The sequence below is a fragment of the Humulus lupulus genome, chromosome 8 (genome assembly GCF_963169125.1).
Source record: "Humulus lupulus chromosome 8, drHumLupu1.1, whole genome shotgun sequence".
Lineage (NCBI taxonomy): Eukaryota > Viridiplantae > Streptophyta > Magnoliopsida > Rosales > Cannabaceae > Humulus > Humulus lupulus.
This window is the reverse complement of record NC_084800.1, coordinates 1,501,031-1,521,354: the sequence shown is the minus strand read 5'-3', so window position 1 is coordinate 1,521,354 and position 20,324 is coordinate 1,501,031. Positions and strand designations below refer to the sequence as shown.

The following is a 20,324-nucleotide window of genomic DNA, read 5'->3' as shown; positions in this document are numbered from 1 at the left end:
GGGACTTCTTTTACGTGTTTTTTTCTTCTTCACTAAATTGCGTTTTGTATTTATTGTCGTTTAGAGTATTGGTTAACATTTTTCTTAGGAGAATAATTGTAATTAAATCATATCGAATCAGCAAATTATGGATGCAATGTAATTATGAATTTTAAAGATTTAAGTATTTCTATGCAAAGAGAGAAACTATGACCATTCGAAAACCCTGTTTGGGACATGGCTTAGCTATGTTTTTCTCACCTTCGTAAATTAAGATCAAGCATTGAAATCGAAACTATCTTTCACATTGAAAAAAAATCAAAGCAGCAACACAACTATTAGGGTTGGTAATTCGTGTAAACGTGTCAGATTCGTGTTGACACGATTAAAGTAAACACGAACACGATATGATTATTAAATGGGTCAACACGACACAAATACGACACGATAACACGATTAATAATAACTATATGAAAAAAATCTTAAAACTTATGCAAATTATTCGTGTTATCGTGTCTGACACGATTATGACACAACACGATTATTAAACTGATCAACACGATTATAACACGACACGATTAAGGTAAACACGAACACAACACGATTATTAAATGTGTCAAAAACTCAAACACGACACGATCATTAAACGTTTCGTGTTCGTATTTACGTTAATCGTGTCGTATCGTGACCCAAATTGCCATGTGTCAAAAACTCAAATACGATACGATTATTAAACGTTCCATGTTCGTGTTTACCTTAATCGTGTCCTAACCCAAATTACCATCCCTATCAGTTATAAATATAGAATATGAACATTCAACTTGAAAGGACGGAACTCAATCGATCCCCAATGGAGATGTAGCATCATTGAGCCATATATTTTGCTAATATAATTTTTTTTGGGGGGAAGGGAGTGGTCTAAATTTTAATTATAATATATAAATAATTTTTTGGTAAAATGTATAATTAATTGGGTTTTTAGAGAAAAGAAAAAGAAAAAAAATCTTTGGGGGACAGTGTGGGTTTATGAAGATGGGCTGCGCCTTTGGGCCTAAAAAAGATTAGTAAGTAGGGTTGAGGCCCACGGTGCAATATATAAAAGCAGAGAGAGGGGTGGTGAAAGCTTCATTGCCTATGAGAGAACACAGCGACGGAGTTTGTAAAATTGGTGGCGCTGATGTTCCGTTGCGGGCATATACTAATCTCTTCTTCTCAGGCTTTTTCTCATTCTCATTCTCTCCTTTTTTCCATGGGAGATTTGATTAGAAACTGTCTGTTACATTTTCTTACTGTTAATTTTATTTTGGTATCTTGTTCATCTTACTTGGGCCGATCCAATGGGTTTTCGTTCTGATTTTTGAATCTTGCGATGACTCAATTTCACCCGGCCAATATTTGATTAATTTCAGGGGCAGCCTCTGGTTCTGACATGTTCTCTCATGTTTTGAACTTTTAATTTCTTTTCAGTTCAACAACTGGATCGAACTGCCCTAAATTTATTTGTTTATTATATCATACTGATATTCATTAAGAGTTAGATCTAGGAGAAAATTAAGTTTGTGTAGAAGGTTGTGATGGGTATAGATGGATGGCGTGGTTCAGTGTTTATGTTTTGGTAACAAACAACGCCACCATTACCATTGCCCAAACAATATTGCGGCGGAGATTACTTGATGGGTCGACAGACAACGTGAAACATCTGTGTACCCAACAAGTATGGGTTTTCAAAAGCAAAACCAAAATAGATACAAAACAGATATGGCTTATAAAAACAATGCCAAAACAGTTCGATGAGGTCGACAATGGATGATGGGATTTTGGATTGAATAAACAATAGCCAAAAAAATATTGTTTTTTATTGGATTTAAAAAAAAATTAAATTTAACCAATTTTATAAATTATTTATACGAAAAATAAATGTATTAATAAAAATAGACTTATGGGCCATTTTGTACAGTTCTGAATAACAACATTTTTTTTTAGTTTTTTTTTAAATCTATGATCAAACATGGTAAAGGGAGCCAAATAGTATTCTTTTGAATTTGATTTTAAATTGAGAAATTATAGTAAATGGTCTAAAACAATAATTTTAAGAAATTAATGTCCTCACTTTCAAAATTGTAAAGAAATGATAATTTTATATTGTTGATTAACTAAATTTTTTATTTGAGTAATGATACGTCTGTGTGTAATGTTTGGGTATCATCACTCTTTTTATTTTTTATCATTTATTTAATTTTTTGTAACACCATCATTTTTCTATTTTGATACCTGAATAATTTTTATGTGTACATTATAGCTATCTAGAACATCTTACAAATTTTCAGGTAAAATTCTGAATAAATTATGGTAACGAAACATGGTCTAAATTGTCTGTTGCACGTGTGCCTGTTTTTTTGTGTACGCGTGTAAAATTTGATAGTTTGAACTCTATTTTCGGTTTCGTAAACTATTAAGAATTTCTTGAAAATTTGCAGGATATTCTAAATACACTATCATGCACCGGTGTTGCAAAAAAATGGGATGCGTTGTAGTCGTTCCCTTTAAAGTTATATTGATTTTTTAAAGTTTTTTTATGGGTTGTTGGTATTATTTTCCAACTAGTATATATATTTTTTGTGGTATGGTATATCATTTTTTTATGATATTTAGTTTCTATCTTATTATACATAATTGTAATATATAATTTTGTATCATGATATATATATTTTAATGGTAGCATATAATTTTGTTTTCATAGTATATACATTTTTAGTAATAATTTTATAAGTTTTGTTGGTATATTATTTTTTAACTAAGTATATGTATTTTGTAGTATGATATCTCATTCAAAAACTCATAAAAAAGGAAAAAAAATCAAAATAACTTTAAAATTAAAACTAATTAAACAAAATTAATATACATATAATATAATATTAAAATATTCAGAATAAAATAGTAATTTGCTAAATATGTAATATTAAAAGATGGTTATGTCATTTTACTACAAAATTAAAAACATAGATATTTACTTATTTTAATGGGTCATTTTGTACCAATCTCTCGTTAAATTTTTAAATAACTATGTAAAATTGGTATATTCGATCGGCTCCTTCTAGTAGAATCTAAATGAATTAATTAGCACACTATTTGATTAATATTTATTTCATTTGTACAACATAATCATTCAAAATTATGTTGTAATATCTTTAGAAATTTGATTAGAATATATATATATGATTATATGAAGTTAGCTAGAGAGTTTGGGCCAAAATTAACTACACCATATATCAATCTTAACAACTTATATAAATTAGTAGGAAAGTTGCAGTGAGTAAAAATGTAAATTTAAATTCTCAATATTAGCGTTCTAGTCCTGCACATGAAAAAAATCCATGCATTGGGGGAACACATGACCAGACTATATAACTGTGTTTTTTTTTTTTACATTATATAAAGAGTTAGAGAAATTCATGAGACAAAATAGTCATACACCTTATTATCAACTAGCTAGATATATATACTTAATTATGTGACTACTATAAATAATTACGCTTATGTAGAATTAGGTGTGCACCATATTGTGGCTGCAGGGTAATAATTGTAGCAGGAGCATGAGCATAGGAGGGTGAAAGCTCAAAAGTGAAGCGTTGTAGAATCATGGCCATAGCCATTTTGGCTTCAATCAAGGCAAAGTTTTGGCCGATGCAGATGCGAGGCCCCCAGCCGAAGGGCAAGAAGGAAACCTGGCCTTTGGTGGCCTTGGAAACTCCTTCTGCGAACCTCTCCGGCTTGAACTCCTTGGCATCTTCTCCCCACAGCTCGGTATCATGGTGAACAAGGATGATGGGTATTGACACTTGCACTCCTGCTGGTAATGACAAATTCCCAAGCTGTGTTTGCTTATGCACAGTTCGAGCAAGCAGAGTTGCCGGTGGATAAAGCCTTAAAACTTCGTACAAAATCATCGTAACCTGCATGAACGCATGATCATTGATATGAATATATATATGTACTTGAAAATAAATCTCATACCATGCATGCATATGTATATATATATATATATACTTACAACTTTGAGGTGTGCTAGGCCATCAAAGTCCGGACTGTTATGACCAAAGACTTGCAAAACCTCATCTCTAGCGCGAGCTTGCCAATGAGGAAACCTACTTAACATGACCATAGTCCAAACGAGTAAGACCGATGTGGTCTCTTGGCCAGCAAAGTAAAACAGCTTACATTCCTCAATGACATCGCTAATACTCAGTCCAACGTTGCTGTTGTTCCCATGTTCCTGAATCTCTTTGAAATTGGACTCCATGAGTATGCCTAACAAGTCATCGTTGGGAGATTCTTTGGCTCTCATTGCCTTCTCTCTTTTACCGATCAACTCCTTCAAAACAGTTTGTACTTGACTGTCGATTTGTTTCATCCTCTTGTTCAACTTAGTTGGCACAAATCTGCATATATATAAAAGAGAGAAAAATACCACTTATTTGTATTTTGTAATAAATGTGATCATATATATATATGACTTATTAATTACTATATAATGATGGGGAATTCTTACTTTAAGTCCTACCGGTAGGGCTTTCAGTGTTCTCAACTTATGAACAGTTTTCGACGTGATTTTTTTTATGACATGTATATTGTAGTTATTTAGATCATCCTGCAAATTTTCAGGAAATTCCGAATAATTTACAATACCAAAAATTAGGTTCAAAATAACATGTTGTTGTACGCGTGACTAATTTTTTTTGTATGCGCGTGGAAAACAACATGTTTGAACTTAGTTTTCGGTACTGTAAACTATTCGGAATTTTCTCAAAATTTGCAGTATGCTCTAAGTAGCTACAATATACACGGTCATAAAAAAAAATCATGCCGAAAATTATTTATGGGTCGAAAAACACTAAGAACCTTACCATTATGGCTTAAAGTGAGCCCCATAGAAGAATTGTCCTATAATGATGTACCTCCATCCAGGAACATAAACAGTCTGTAAAGCTTTAATAGCAAGTTGAGCTTGCTCTTTCTGGAGTTGGAAAAGGGATCGAGCTTCTTCGTAGCTACTCCCAAAAGCAGTTCGAGAAATGACATCTCCAGTCAAATTTTCAAGGTAAGGCCACACATCTACCTCACAACATTCTTTCGCAGTTCCATCCATTAATTGCTCCCATTTCTTCAACATTTCACTGCAGCTTAGATAAAATGCTGGAACCATATGCTGCAATAATATATATTACAAATTAATAAATCAATAAAAAAAAACAAAGGGATTAATATATATAACGTATAAATATACCTTTAACTTCTCCATATGGAAAGCTGGATTGATCATTTTTCGATGTTTGGCCCATTTATCGCCCTCATAATTTGCTAGACCAGTAGCTAGCAACTGTACAAGTGGATTGCCATGTGGTTTTGGAAAATCGCCTAATTTCATGAAAATATCTTTCAACTTTTCCGGATTTGTGATGTTCACTCTTGGAGTCGGCCCAATCCACATAAATGAATCTTTACCTAGACATTATTATTGAATTGGTCAGCACTACATACATGGTTTTTTTTTTGAAATCACACTACATGGTATTTAATTTTTTTTTAAATAATTAACTCATGTTTGGGGTAATAGGGCACATGTGGTAAATATCATTTGGTACCTGTATTTTATCGAAATATAAATTTGGTACATTTTGTTTCTAATAATTATCAATCGATACTCTCTGTTTACAAAAACTACATAATTTGGTACCTTTGTGTATTTAAATTTTTAATTGATTAAAAAAACTCATATTTCACCTAATCTCACCTTCACCATTTCAGTTCCATACTTTCCCTATCTCACCCATATTTTTTTGTTTCAAAGTTGGAATGATTTGTTAATTATATTAAAATTTATGTTTATTTAAAGTTAATTAATAAGATTTTAATAAGTTTTTTTTTTAATTTTGAATTCCATTTTTTAATTAATTAAATTTATTTTTAAAATAATTTTGTTTATTAAAAGTATTTAAAAGTTTTGATTAAACATTTATTTAAATCATTTAAAAATAATAAAATAATTGAAAATCAAATAAATCATTAAATGAGGGTTATTCTTAGAATATTAAAAATTTAAACACACAAAGGGTACCAAACTATATAGTTTTTGCAAATAGAGAGTAGTGATTGACAATTATCAGAAACAAAACAGATGGTGCCAAATTTATATTTCAATAAAATACAGGATACCAAATATGTATTTACCGTAATTAACAATGTGATAGTGCAGCTAATAAGAAAATAATGTATTGTTGTTAAACATGACAAATGCCTTAGGGCAAGTCCAATTATGGGATCCTAGCATTTTAATGCTGGTTTAACAACATATTAAACTCCCATTTGACTGAATGCTACAGTGTCTTTTTATATTAATATTTTATAAATAAATATATATGTATATTATTTATTTATAAGATAGATTAATATAATAATATAGAATATGATTTTAGTATAAATTTTAGTATTATGGTTGGAATTAATGAGAAAAAAAAAAAGTACTAAAATTTTATCATCTTAGGGTTGATTTGATATTTTATGGTTGGACTTGGACTGATAGCAATATCATCAGTACACAGAGACAGCAAAAAAAAGTACTAGAAACAACCAGAGCCAGCATGAGACATTATTATTGAAATGAAGGAAAAGATAAGATAAGTTCACACAGTACCTAAAAGCTAATAATAAACATTTATTAAAAAGATTAATAATAAATTATAATAGGGCATACCATAATTGTTGAGTGTGTGATGGGCAAAAGGAAAAATGCGAGGAACGACGTCGTCTGAGAGATTGATGGGTTTAGAGGTGGCCTCTCTCATCATTGCAGAGCTCTCCTTCAAGTCTCCAAACAGAAGTCTGTAAGGAGTGCCCTTAAGGCCTTGTTTTCTGAGGCACTTTTCAAGTCTTTTGGGCCTCAGCCATACCCAATTCACAACTCTCCAAAACCATGTCACAGTAATCACTATGCCAACTAATTTAGCACATGATGATAATAATAATGCAAGAACTGGCGTTGAGACCTCCATTTTTTCTTTTCTTTTTGGGGTAAGAGTTGAGGAAGAAAATAGTGGCCAGGTGTCTGTATAAGTATAAGAGATGAGTGAAACAGTAGTAGTACTAATATTAATATTATTATTATTATTATGTTTGGTGTTTGGTGGAAGTGAGTGGTTGGAGAAATAGAGAAAGAGAGTTAATTTTATTATTATTATAATATATATTAGCCAGATTACATAATAATCATGAAGAAGAAAAGGACACGTGAGATGAGATGAGAAAAAAAGATGGAAGAGGAAAACGACACAGATTTTTTTCTGGTCATAAATACTTGATGCCTACGTTACGGGACGGAATACACGTTGCCTTGCCTTCTGTCATGTGTGTCGTGGCCTCAGAATTGCGACAAATACTTGAGCCTTCTTCAGGTCCTCGCACGTAACGGGACGGGTCCACTTACGGTATTTCCAATTTTCTAACTATTAAAATTACCACAACAAAGTTTTTATCAAAAAAAAATTAAAACAAGAAAAAAGATTCCATATTTTCCAATTACTCACCAAATGATTTCTTATTTTATTTGGGGAAGCAGCCGCTAGGCCTCTGTCCCCGGATTTACTGATTCAAGAGGATGGACAGAAGAGTTTCAACGGGCGAGTGACTTTAGAGTTCTACTAGTTCCAAAAGTTAAAAGCCGGAATAGTGGATCCAGTAGTTCTAAATATAGATAGAAGAATCTCGAATGAACAACCATCCACAAATGTCGATTCATTCAAGCAAGAGAGTGCAAAATCCTTTCATTTGACACTGGTCCCGCAAACGAGTGAAAAATACGTTGTACAAGTTTTCTTTTTCTTTTCAGCCAGTCCAATTGTTCACTCGAAAGCGGCTGTTAGATATTTGGTTTGAACTGGTTCTGCCCCACTCCTCATAGTAAGTACTAGTGAGAGGGAAAGATTGTTTCTGCAATGAAAAATCAACATTAGAGATACTTTAACAAAATAAAAAACAATAGAGATAATTATAAAAAATGTTGGTGTTGTTTGATAACACTTAAAAAAATAGTTTTTTATTTATTTAATTAAAATTTTGAAAATTAAATATAAAATGTGTTTGATAACTCTATTTTTATTTATTATTTTTTAAAATTTTAATTAAAATTTATTAAATTTTAAAATAGAATTTTTTTCACTTTCAATTTTTTTTTTAAACAGTTTTCAATTTTTTCTTTCTTTTTTTCTTCTCTTCTTCAAATCAACAAAAAATAAAAATAAAAGTTATCAAACGCGTTTATTATTTTTTGTTTTTAAAAACAAAAAACAAAAATAGTTACTAAACATATTTTTATTTTTTAAAAATAAAGAAACAAAAATAAAATTATATTTCTATTATTGTGTTTAAAAAATTCAAAAACAAAATTTTTACCAAACGGTTCGTTAAAGTTCAATCAAATTTCTTTTAAATAATTGTTAAGAGGCACTATTGTTCTACACTCTAAACATTATTTTAACTTAAACATTATTATGTGATAGCATGATGAAACCATAGATGGATGTACGCATTCCTACCAACAACAAAGACAATTAAGTAGATCGAATCTAAAGTAGAGCAAAATCCAATTTCAATTTTTCCTCTTCCTCTTCCTTGTCAACAACTACTGCCACATATTTAAAATACTTCTAGGATAAGGAATCAAATTCTCTAGTAATAGTCATAGCTAGCCATATATATAATATACTTTTTTGACTTTTAAACAACATACTTTTTTCTTTTCTTTCCACTAATATATACTCAATAATAAAAGTTAAACAATATATATATTAAAATTATTGACTATAATTTAATTAATATATTATACTAATTTAGTATAATTAAATATTACAGATTAATCCTTGGAGATGGTCTAATAATATAGTAATAATAGGTCATCCCCACCCTATATATATTACTTGACAACGTAGAATAATATTAATACAAGTTCATAAGAGCAATAATGAGTTCTTTCAGTAGAAATTAATTTGAATTTCTATTTTTTATAAAATAATTCATACAAAAATATAAATTAAGTGGATTAAAAAACTGTATTATTAAAAACATTTGGGTTCAATTTGGAAATTAAGAAGGAAAGTTGGCACGGTGAACAAGGATGGCACGTGGGTAATGACACTTGTATTCCTGCAATGACAGACAATTTCGCAACTTCGAAAACGACACATGACATGAGAGTATGAGAAGGGAAAAACGACACAGATTTTCTTCTGCTCATAATCGTTGCCATCTGTCATGTCTATCGTGGCCTTCTCAGCATATAGAATTTTTTAATTTTAGAAGCCGAGATAAATTTATACACATTTATATTAATAGTTTCAAAAATACACTAGTAGTAACTAAAATGTAGAAAAAATTAGTAAGGGAGGGTTATTAATAGTTTCAAAAATACACTAGTAATATCAGAATCAGTAACTGGGCCTTGGTTGGACCAAACCATGGGCCTTGACTTACCCCTGTAGTGCTAATACAAGATATAACATTTGTTTTTTGGAAAATGAATAATTCTATAAATTAATTAAGAGGCAAATGCTTAATTATTATTACAATCAATTAATATTATATATTAGACTAAGACGTTATATATTTTAACACTTGCAAAGTTGATCAGTATGTGGGAAACCTCGATTATAAGATGTACAGAGTGCTTCTGGATAATTTATTTGGGAGCAGTTCCAATTAAGTTTTGATCAATTTGTTAAAATTATAAAGGTTTGTACAAAAGAAAGAAAAAAAAAGTTAATTGAAGTTAAACTACCAAACAATCAAAACCCCTGACTTAGTTAAGTTTTCGCCAAGTTATTGCAGCTAAACTACCTAAATTTTATAGTTTGTTACATTTAAATATTTAAATAACTTTTTTTACAGCAAAATTATACAAATAGTTAAAAATTAATATTTAATTAAAATAAAATAACTAAAAATTTATAAAAAAATAACCTAGATGAATTTTAAAATTAAAAATAATTTTATTTAATATATCAATAAAATGTGAATGAGTAAAAATTTAAATGCTATTCCCATTATTAATTTTCAAGCAACTTTTTATGTGTTGTATAGTAGCATCAAGCTATACAAATTTAAGCTAGCAGTATAAACACACATATATATACATATATACATATACATAAACATATCGTGGTATATGCATATGTATAGGATAGAGGTACAACTAATATTAGGTTAATTTATGTAGAATTAGGTGAGCACCATATTGTGGCTGCAGGGTAATAATTGTGGCAGGAGCATGAGCATAGGAGGGTGAAAGCTCAAAAGTGAAGCGTTGTAGAATCATGGCCATAGCCATTTTGGCTTCAATCAAGGCAAAGTTTTGGCCGATGCAGATGCGAGGTCCCCAGCCGAAGGGCAAGAAGGAAACCTGGCCTTTGGTGGCCTTGGAAACTCCTTCTGCGAACCTCTCCGGCTTGAACTCCTTGGCATCTTCTCCCCACAGCTCGGTATCATGGTGGACAAGGATGGTGGGTACTGACACTTGTACCCCTGCTGGCAGTGACAAATTCCCAAGCTGTGTTTGCTTATGCACAGTTCGAGCAAGCTGAGGTGCCGGTGGATAAAGCCTTAAAACTTCGTACAAAATCATAGTAACCTGCATATGCATGCATGATCGATAAGATTATATACACATAGAGAAATTTAAGTAGTACATATGTGTATATATATCCATATGTACTTACAACTTTGAGGCGTGCTAGGCCATCATAGTCCGGAGTAGTGTTATCTCCAAAGACTTGCAAAACCTCATCTCTAGCGCGAGCTTGCCAATGAGGAAACCTACTTAACATGACCATAGTCCAAACCAGTAAGACCGATGTGGTCTCTTGGCCAGCAAAGTAAAAGAGCTTACATTCCTCAATGACATCGCTAATACTCAGTCCAACGTTGGTGTTGTTCCCATGTTCCTGAATCTCTTTGAAATTGGACTCCATGAGTATGCCTAACAAGTCATCGTTGGGAGCTTCTCCGGCTTTCATTGCAATCTCTCTTTTATTGATCAAGTCCTTCAAAAGAGTTCGTACTTGACTGTCGATTTGTTTCATCCTCTTGTTCATCTTTGTTGGCACAAATCTAAAAGAGATCATCGTGAGAAAAGAGTTGTTTAATTTTGTGTTTTATATATATATATATATATATGTGTACGTACCTCCATCCAGGAACATAAACAGACTGCGTAGCTTTCATAACAAGTTGAGCTTGCTCTTTCTGGAGTTGGAAAAGGGATCGAGCTTCTTCATAGCTACTCCCAAAAGCAGTTCGAGAAATGACATCTCCAGTCATATTTTCAAGGTAAGGCCACACATCTACCTCACAACATTCTTTCCCACTTCCATCCATTAATTGCTCCCATTTCTTCAACATTTCACTGCAGCTTAGATAAAATGCTGGTACCATATCCTGCAGTAATATATATATATATATATATATAACGATGGATCGAGTATGTATAGTGCTTATTGACTTGTTTCGTATATATATATATATATATATGTACATACCTTTAACTTCTCGACGTGGAAAGCCGGATTGATAATTTTCCGATGTTTGGCCCATTTGTGGCCATCATAATCTGCTAGACCCCTAGCTAGAATCTTAAAAAGTCTACTGGTATTATGTGGTTTTCGGAAATCGCCGATTTTCATAAAAATATCTTTCAAATATTCCGGGTTTGTGATGTGAACTCTTGGTATTGGTCCAATCCACATAAATGAATCTTTACCTGAACATTAATCAATTGATCCACTCCACACGTATTAATTTACAAATCAAAAATCAAAATAGTTAGCTATAGATGATACACGTGTTTAAATCACCCAGTAGCGAGTACTTAATATTTCTATATAATAAACCACAAATATTATATAGGGAAATTTTCCTAAGGTTTCAATTTAAGTCCTACGAGTAGGACTCTCAGTGTTCTCAACCTGTGAACAGTTTTCGGCGCGAATTTTTTTATGACCGTGTATATTGTAGCTATTTAGAGTATCTGCAAATTTTCAGAAAATTCCAAATAATTTACAGTACCGAAAACTAGGTTCAAATTTGTTGTTGCACGTGTGACTAATTTTTTTTATGTGCGTGGAAAACAACATGTTTGAACCTAGTTTTCGATATTGTAAACTATTCGGAATTTTCTGAAAGTTTGCAGGATGCTCTAAATAGCTACAATATACACTGTCATAAAAAAAAGTCGCGCCGAAAACTATTCACGGGTCAAAAAACACTGAGAGCCCTACCGGTAGTGCTTAAAGTAAAACTCCTATAAAAGAATTGTCCTATATATATACACATATTAATTAAGGACCTATGTAAATTTTTGGATAATTTTTAGTACAATTTTTTTAAAATTTTAAATGACAGTGTCCATTATAATTATTTAAAAAGTATAATGTACATTTTCAAATTTTTTTGAATAATTTATAGTACCAAAAACATAATTCATATAGACTAATTTCTAAGCTCATAAAAAAACAATCACGAATGCAACAAATTTATTTTTAATACGATAAATTATTTATAATTTCTAAAAAATTTGCAAGATGTTCTAAATAACTATAAGGTACATGATGATAAAAAATTGGACAAAAAATTACAAGTATAGGGTGATTTATCTAAGTTAATTTCTTAATAATAATAATAATAATAATGGAGATGTAGAAAGAATATAGTGAAAATAAATGAAATAAGCAGCAATTATTTTACCATACATGAAGTGACGTGCAAGCAAGCATTAAATAAAAGAACAAATATACACTAAAGATTTATTAGTAAAAACATACCATAATTGTTGAGTGTGTGATGGGGAAAAGGTAATATCCGAGGAACGACGTCGTCTGAGAGATTGATGGGTTTGGACATGGCTTGGCTGGTCATTTTAGAGCTCTCTTTGAGGTCTCCGGACAGAAGGCTGTAAGGATTCCCCCGAAGGCCTTGTTTTCTGAGGCACTTTTCAAGCCTTTTGGGCCTCAACCACACCCAATTCACTACTCTGTAAAACCACCATGTCACACTAATTATGGCTAATAATACTACTACTGCAACAACAACAACAACTGATGATGACGATGTTGTTGAGACCTCCACCATTTCCATTTCCATTTCTATTTCTGTTTCTAATAATAGTACACCACTTGAGGAAGAGAATAGTAATTTATAGAGTTTAAGAAACACTGCTACTACTGGTGTGTCTGTTTGAATTGAAAGTCAGCGATTCTGGTTGTGGTTGTGCTTTGGAGAAGAAGAGAAAATCCACACTAATTATTAATTGGTTTAATTAATTTCTTCTGGTCATAATACGTGCCATCTGTCATGCATTGCATGCCGTGGCGTCACAAATCAGAATTGCAACAAATACTTGACTCCTTCGTATCTAACTGCTCACTCGGATTGATTCCATATTTTCCAATATCGTGTTTCTCTTTTTCTCCTAATAAAAATCAACGTTACATCTTAGGGGGGCCATTCCCATTTCACACACCAGGATTAAACACATAGAGCGACCAAAAAAAATTTAATAAAAAATTAAATTTAACTTTTTCAAGCTATTATACTTTTTTATATACACTATGATATAGTAAACTTAGCACATATCTCATAAACAATGGTTTTTCACAATCAAAATCTGATCATTCATTGTTCATTCGAAACACTTCAGGTACATTTATTGCATTATTAGTCTATGTTTATGATATTGTTCTTGCAACTAACAATGATGCAGCAACCACTCAGTTTAAACAACAATTAAATGCAACTTTCAAGCTAAAGGATCTTGGTCCTTTGCATTTCTTCCTTGGTCTAGAGATTATCTCGATTTCTCAAAGACCTTTCACTCTTCAATTGCTCAATGATACGGGTTACCTAGGAGCAAAACCATCATCCACACCTATGGAACCTAATATCAAACTCAGCCATGATGAAAGTGAATTGATACCTAATCCAAAAATGTATAAAAGCCTTATTGGTAATGTTTACTGAGATTTTCGGAAACTATAATAATAAAAGATAAGAGAGATTAAGAGAAAGAGTTTAGAGGTTATAAGCAAGATTTTTACGTAGTTGGGGCGTTAACGAGCCTTAGTCCACGAGACAATTGTATTAGAACTTAGAGAGTCTACAACAATGGAGTTTTCTCTTAATTTTAGCAGAGTAACAGTATGCATGCCAAAAAAAAAAGTTCCTTCTCCAGTACTCTGTTACATGTATTTATAGGTTCACAGGAGCACTGGGCGTGGGCCGGGCTGACCTGGGCCCAATAAAGGTATAAATATTGCTGGCTTCTCTATCGGAAGCCCAATACAGAAGAAATAAAACATCAAAGAAAAATACAAACTTGAGCCCATTGGGCCAGCCCAAACCGTAACTATCATCCGACAAATTGGAGCTTTTGGTCTGGGCATCTCGAATTACGAGACAGATTCAAGAGACAAGATCGGTCAGAGCAGTGGCAGCACAGATATGAACCAGCAGCGTACAATCCCGAGGTGGCCTTTTCCGTAGGTGAAACGTGGGGACAACTCTCACGCTTCAAAGGGCGGAGTTAGGGTCATGGATGCTTCATCCTGCCAACCTTACAGATTCGACCCAGGTCCGTTTACCTCTATCCCTCTCTGTTTACCATAAGCCCGGATCATCCACCAGGAGTCCGGATCGTTTACTAGGCTTCGGGACCGTCCGTACCGATCTCGATTGTTACCCCCAACTGTAACTATCGTCCGTACCGATCCTGACTGTAACAATCAATTAATATTATATATTAGACTAAGAGGTTATATATTTTAACACTTGCAAAGTTGATCAGTATGTGGGAAACCTCGATTATAAGTTGTACTGAGTGCTTTTGGATAATTTATTTGGGAGCAGTTCCAATTAAGTTTAGATAAATTTGTTAAAATTATAAAGGGTTGTACAAAAGAAAGAAAAAAAAAAGTTAATTGAAGCTAAACTACCAAACAATCAAAACAGAGTGTAGTTACTACCCACCCCTGACTTAGTTAAGTTTTCACTAAGTTATTGCAGCTAAACTACCTAAATTTTATAGTTTGTTACATTTAAATATTTAAATTACTTTTTTTTACAGCAAAATTATACAAATAGTTAAAAATTAATATTTAATTATAATAAAATAACTAAAAAAATTATAAAAAAAATAACCTAGATGAATTTTAAAATTAAAACTAATTTTATTTAATATATCAATAAAATGTGATCAATGAGTAAAAATGTAAATGCAATTCTCATTATTAATTTTCAAGCAACTTTTTATGTGTTGTATAGTAGCATCTATATGGGTATGTTTGGTACCCCTTATTCTATTGTATGTATAATATTATTGTTGGGATTGGTCACCAAATGAGGTTCATTATTAATGCTAACAATATAAACGAACTGTCTGTTATGACAGTTAGTTGACTGTGCCCCTTTTTGTAAAGCTATATATATCTAGCTCATTAGTTTTTCGGGTACCAGTTTTTTTTAGAGAGAGAATCTTTCTGAGTGATTTGTAAGTAAGAGAAAGAGAGAGAAGGAGGGTTGTATTGGCTTGGTGTGTATCTGATCACCATTGCCACAAGTGAGATCAACTGTAGCTAGAAACAAAGCTTCTCTGTGTATGAGTCTGAGTACTCTTGTCCAAACTCTTGTAACTCTGTTCTGATTAGCTCAATAAAGATTCTAAGCCATAGGGGCTGTTCTGGCTGAGGAGTAGGCAGGTGATGTGTTTTCATCATACTGTTCGAACTTCGTAATCTTTGTGCTCTGTTTTTATAGTTTTGATTCCAGTTGTTTAATTTTCATTTTCATCGATTGGTGTTATTAAATTTGTCATCTAATCATTGTTTTCTGTCTTGTTTCAATTCTGTTCTTGACTGAGGTATTTATCACAACAATTGTAATGAATTGTATTGATTTATAGCATATTTTTATATACTATTATATTTATTTTTACTAAAATATTATATATTCATATTTAAATACAAGTCAAGCTACAAAGCTAGCAGTATAAACACACATATATATACATAAACATAAACATATAGTGGTATATGCATATGTATAGGATAGAGGTCCAACTAATATTACGTTAATTTATGTAGAATTAGGTGAGCACCATATTGTGGCTGAAGGGTAACAACGGTTGCAGGGGCATGAGCATAGGAAGGTGAGAGCTCAAAAGTGAAGCGTTGTAGAATCAAGGCCATGGCCATTTTGGCTTCAGCCAAGGCAAAGTTTTGGCCGATGCAAATGCGAGGCCCCCAGCCGAAGGGCAAGAAGGAAACCTGGCCTTTGGTGGCCTTGGAAACTCCTTCTGCGAACCTCTCCGGCTTGAACTCCTTGGCGTCTTCTCCCCACAGCTCGGTATCATGGTGAACAAGGATGGTGGGTAATGACACTTGTACCCCTGCTGGCAGTGACAAATTCCCAAGCTGTGTTTGCTTGTCAACAGTTCGAACCAGCAAAACTACGGGTGGATAAAGCCTTAGAACTTCGTAAAAAATCATAGTAACCTGCATATGCATATGCATGCAGGCATGATCGATAAGATTATATACACATAGAGAAATTTATTAAGTAGTATATGTATATATATAATCCGGGCCATATGTACTTACAACTTTGAGGCGTGCTAGGCCATCATAGTCCGGAGTAGTGTTATCTCCAAAGACTTGCAAAACCTCATCTCTAGCGCGAGCTTGCCAATGAGGAAACCTACTTAACATGACCATAGTCCAAACCAGTAAGACCGATGTGGTCTCTTGGCCAGCAAAGTAAAAGAGCTTACATTCCTCAATGACATCGCTAATACTCAGTCCAACGTTGCTGTTGTTCCCATGTTCCTGAATCTCCTTGAAATTGGACTCCATGAGTATGCCTAACAAGTCATCGTTGGGAGCTTCTCCGGCTTTCATTGCAATCTCTCTTTTATTGATCAAGTCCTTCAAAACAGTTCGTACTTGACTGTCGATTTGTTTCATCCTCTTGTTCATCTTTGTTGGCACAAATCTAAAAGAGATCATCGTGAGAGAAGAGTTGTTTAATTTTGTGTTTTATATATCCAAAATGAAAAGAATAATATATGTATATGTACGTACCTCCATCCAGGAACATAAACAGACTGCGTAGCTTTAATAACAAGTTGAGCTTGCTCTTTCTGGAGTTGGAAAAGGGATCGAGCTTCTTCATAGCTACTCCCAAAAGCAGTTCGAGAAATGACATCTCCAGTCATATTTTCAAGGTAAGGCCACACATCTACCTCACAACATTCTTTCCCACTTCCATCCATTAATTGCTCCCATTTCTTCAACATTTCACTGCAGCTTAGATAAAATGCTGGCACCATATCCTGCAGTAATATATATATATATATAACGATGGATCGAGTATGTATAGTACTTATTGACTTTTCGTATATATATATGTACATACCTTTAACTTCTCGACGTGGAAAACCGGATTGATAATTTTCCGATGTTTGGCCCATTTGTGGCCATCGTAATCTGCTAGACCCCTAGCTAGAATCTTAAAAAGTCGATTGGTATTATGTGGTTTTCGGAAATCGCCGAATTTCATAAAAATATCTTTCAAATATTCCGGGTTTGTGATGTTCACTCTTGGTATTGGTCCAATCCACATAAATGAATCTTTACCTGAACATTAATCAATTGATCCACTCTACACGTATTAATTTACAAATCAAAAATCAAAATAGTTAGCTATAGAAGATACACGTGTTTAAATCACCCAGTAGCGAGTACTTAATATTTCTATATAATAAACAACAAATATTATATATATAAGAATTCTTCTATAGGTCTACATTTTAAGTCTTAGGGCTTTTACTGTTCTCAACCCGTGAACAGTTTTCAGCGCGATTTTTTTTAAGACCATGTATATTGTAGCTATTTAGAGCATCCTGCAAATTTTCAGAAAATTTCGAATAATTTACAGTACCGAAAATTAGGTTCAAACATGTTGCACGCGTGACTAATTTTTTTTATACGCGTGGAAAACAACATGTTTGAACCTAGTTTTCGATACTATAAACTATTCGAAATTTTCTGAAAGTTTGCAGGATGCTCTAAATAGCTACAATATACACTGTCATAAAAAAAAGTCGCGCCGAAAACTGTTCACGGGTCGAAAAACACTAAGAATTCTACCGGTAGGGCTTAAAGTGAAGATTGTCCTATATATATACATATTAATTAAGGACCTATGTAAATTTTTGGATAATTTTTAGTACAATTTTTTTAAAATTTGAATGGGAGTGTCCATTATAGTTATTTCAAAAGTAAATTTTTAAAAATTCTAAATAATTTATAGTACCGAAAATAGAACTAAGCTCATAAAAAAAAAAAATCACGAATGCAACAAATTTAATTTTAGTATGATAAATTATTTATAATTTTTAAAAAATTTGCAAGATACTCTAAATAACTACAACATATATGATCATAAAAAATTGGACAAAAAATTACACAGGGTGATTTATCTAAGTTAATTTCTTAATAATAATAATAATAATGGAGATGTAGAAAGAATATAGAGAAAATAAATTAAATAAGCATTAATTATTCTACCATACATGAAGTGACGTGCAAGCAAGCATTAAATAAAAGAACAAATATACACTAAAGATTTATTAGTAAAAACATACCATATTTGTTGAGTGTGTGATGGGGAAAAGGTAATATCCGAGGAACGACGTCGTCTGAGAGATTGATGGGTTTGGACCTGGCTTGGCTGGTCATTTTAGAGCTCTCTTTGAGGTCTCCGGACAGAAGCCTGTAAGGATTCCCTCGAAGGCCTTGTTTTCTGAGGCACTTTTCAAGCCTTTTAGGCCTCAACCACACCCAATTCACTACTCTGTAAAACCACCATGTAACACTAATTATGACTAATAATACTACTACAACAACAACAACAACTGATGATGACGATGTTGTTGAGACCTCCACCATTTCCATTTCCATTTCCATTTCCATTTCCATTTCCATTTCTGTTTCTAATAATAGTACACCACTTGAGGAAGAGAATATTATTAATTTATAGAGTGAAAGAAACACTGCTACTACTGCTGTGTCTGTTTGAATTGAAAGTGAGTGATTCTGGTTGTGTGGTTGTGCTTTGGAGAAGAAGAGAAAAGACACATTAATTATTAATTGGTTTAATTTCTTCTGGTCATAATAAGTGCCATCTGTCACAAATCCTACACGTATCTAACTACTCACTCAGATTGATTCCATATTTTACTATATCGTCTTTCTCTTTTTCTCCTAATAAAAATCAACGTTACATCTTAGCGGGGCCATTCACATTTCACACACCAGGGACCAAAAAAAATTTAATAAAAAATTAAATTTAACTTTTACAAGCTATATTATACTTTTATCTATTACATATATACTATATTTCCTATCAATATCACTCTTTCACTTTTTTCTTCTTCTTCCTTCTTACTTTTTCTCTCATCTTTTTCTTCTTTCTTCCTTCTTACTTTTTCTCTCTTCTTCTTCTTCTTAAGGAATAAATTTAATCATAATTCTCTGTTACAGCTGTTAATAACAAATAGCTACAGCTATCACAATTGCTGCTTTTGTGTGCAGGACCACACGTATCATTGTATTGATTTGCTCATACAGTTTGTTAGAATATTTTGTTATTTTTTCTGTTATGATGAAATGCTGTAATATGTACTATGTCCTTTTGTGAATATAAATACAATATTGCAGCACTCAGCATATTCAAGCTGAGATTTCCAATTATTTTCTCCCGCTATATCCAAATTCTCACTTGGTATCAGAAGCCATTCTCCGGCGTCTTGCCTCATGTCGCCAAACACTGAGCTCTCTGGTGACCAACCAGCTCTCTCCGATAGTAGCGTTGCTAATCAGACAGCTGCGGTCCACCATCCAAGCACCAGCAGTATGGTTACCGTCTCAGCTTCACCCTCTCTTGTTTCTTCCCCTTCTCCGGTGCAGAGCACCCTTACTCAACCCTTTTCTGTTAAGTTGGACCGCAATAACTTTACCCTGTGGAAATCTATGATACTCCCGATGGTTCGTGGCCATCGTTTGGAAGGATTTTTAACTGGCACAAAGGTCAAGCCCGCTGAGTTTCTCCCTCTCTCAACTGGAGCTCTAGAAGGTAGTGCTCAACCCAATTCGGCGTTTGAGCAATGGATAGTTTCTGACCAGTTTCTACTCGGCTGGTTATATGGTTCGATGACTGAAGGCATGGCCACTGAAGTTATGGGCTGCAACTCT

General features: G+C 32.9%; 3 protein-coding genes across 3 annotated transcripts; all 3 read right to left on the bottom strand.

The window, feature by feature from the left end:
* Positions 1–3,289: 3,289 nt before the first annotated feature.
* On the bottom strand, positions 3,290–7,090 carry LOC133794075 (cytochrome P450 CYP72A219-like). Its single transcript, XM_062231254.1, has 5 exons — positions 6,731–7,090; positions 5,264–5,481; positions 4,935–5,185; positions 4,031–4,418; positions 3,290–3,932 (listed from the first exon to the last, which is right to left on the bottom strand). The coding sequence occupies exons 1-5, from the start codon at positions 7,026–7,028 to the stop codon at positions 3,498–3,500; spliced, it is 1,590 nt and encodes a 529-aa protein (XP_062087238.1). The 5' UTR covers positions 7,029–7,090; the 3' UTR covers positions 3,290–3,497.
* A 2,953-nt stretch (positions 7,091–10,043) lies between these two features.
* On the bottom strand, positions 10,044–13,261 carry LOC133794074 (cytochrome P450 CYP72A219-like). The gene is made up of 5 exons (XM_062231253.1): positions 12,843–13,261; positions 11,562–11,782; positions 11,210–11,460; positions 10,743–11,133; positions 10,044–10,654 (listed from the first exon to the last, which is right to left on the bottom strand). The coding sequence occupies exons 1-5, from the start codon at positions 13,159–13,161 to the stop codon at positions 10,226–10,228; spliced, it is 1,611 nt and encodes a 536-aa protein (XP_062087237.1). The 5' UTR covers positions 13,162–13,261; the 3' UTR covers positions 10,044–10,225.
* Positions 13,262–15,957: 2,696 nt separating this feature from the next.
* On the bottom strand, positions 15,958–19,130 carry LOC133794073 (cytochrome P450 CYP72A219-like). Its single transcript, XM_062231252.1, has 5 exons — positions 18,716–19,130; positions 17,485–17,705; positions 17,151–17,401; positions 16,671–17,061; positions 15,958–16,565 (listed from the first exon to the last, which is right to left on the bottom strand). The coding sequence occupies exons 1-5, from the start codon at positions 19,053–19,055 to the stop codon at positions 16,137–16,139; spliced, it is 1,632 nt and encodes a 543-aa protein (XP_062087236.1). The 5' UTR covers positions 19,056–19,130; the 3' UTR covers positions 15,958–16,136.
* Positions 19,131–20,324: the final 1,194 nt, after the last annotated feature.

Excerpts from the sequence above, each read along its gene's own strand:
- LOC133794074 (XM_062231253.1), bottom strand. The coding sequence starts at position 13,161 with ATGGAAATGGAAATGGTGGAGGTCTCAACAACATCGTCATCATCAGTT. Across the intron at positions 11,134-11,209 it reads GTTTATGTTCCTGGATGGAG|ATTTGTGCCAACAAAGATGA; the intron begins GTACGTACACAT and ends GATCTCTTTTAG. Across the intron at positions 10,655-10,742 it reads GCCTAGCACGCCTCAAAGTT|GTTACTATGATTTTGTACGA; the intron begins GTAAGTACATAT and ends ATGCATATGCAG.
- LOC133794075 (XM_062231254.1), bottom strand. The coding sequence starts at position 7,028 with ATGGAGGTCTCAACGCCAGTTCTTGCATTATTATTATCATCATGTGCT. Across the intron at positions 5,482-6,730 it reads TCACACACTCAACAATTATG|GTAAAGATTCATTTATGTGG; the intron begins GTATGCCCTATT and ends AATAATGTCTAG. Across the intron at positions 4,419-4,934 it reads GTTTATGTTCCTGGATGGAG|ATTTGTGCCAACTAAGTTGA; the intron begins GTACATCATTAT and ends ATATATATGCAG.
- LOC133794073 (XM_062231252.1), bottom strand. The coding sequence starts at position 19,055 with ATGGAAATGGAAATGGAAATGGAAATGGAAATGGAAATGGTGGAGGTC. Across the intron at positions 17,706-18,715 it reads TCACACACTCAACAAATATG|GTAAAGATTCATTTATGTGG; the intron begins GTATGTTTTTAC and ends ATTAATGTTCAG. Across the intron at positions 17,062-17,150 it reads GTTTATGTTCCTGGATGGAG|ATTTGTGCCAACAAAGATGA; the intron begins GTACGTACATAT and ends GATCTCTTTTAG.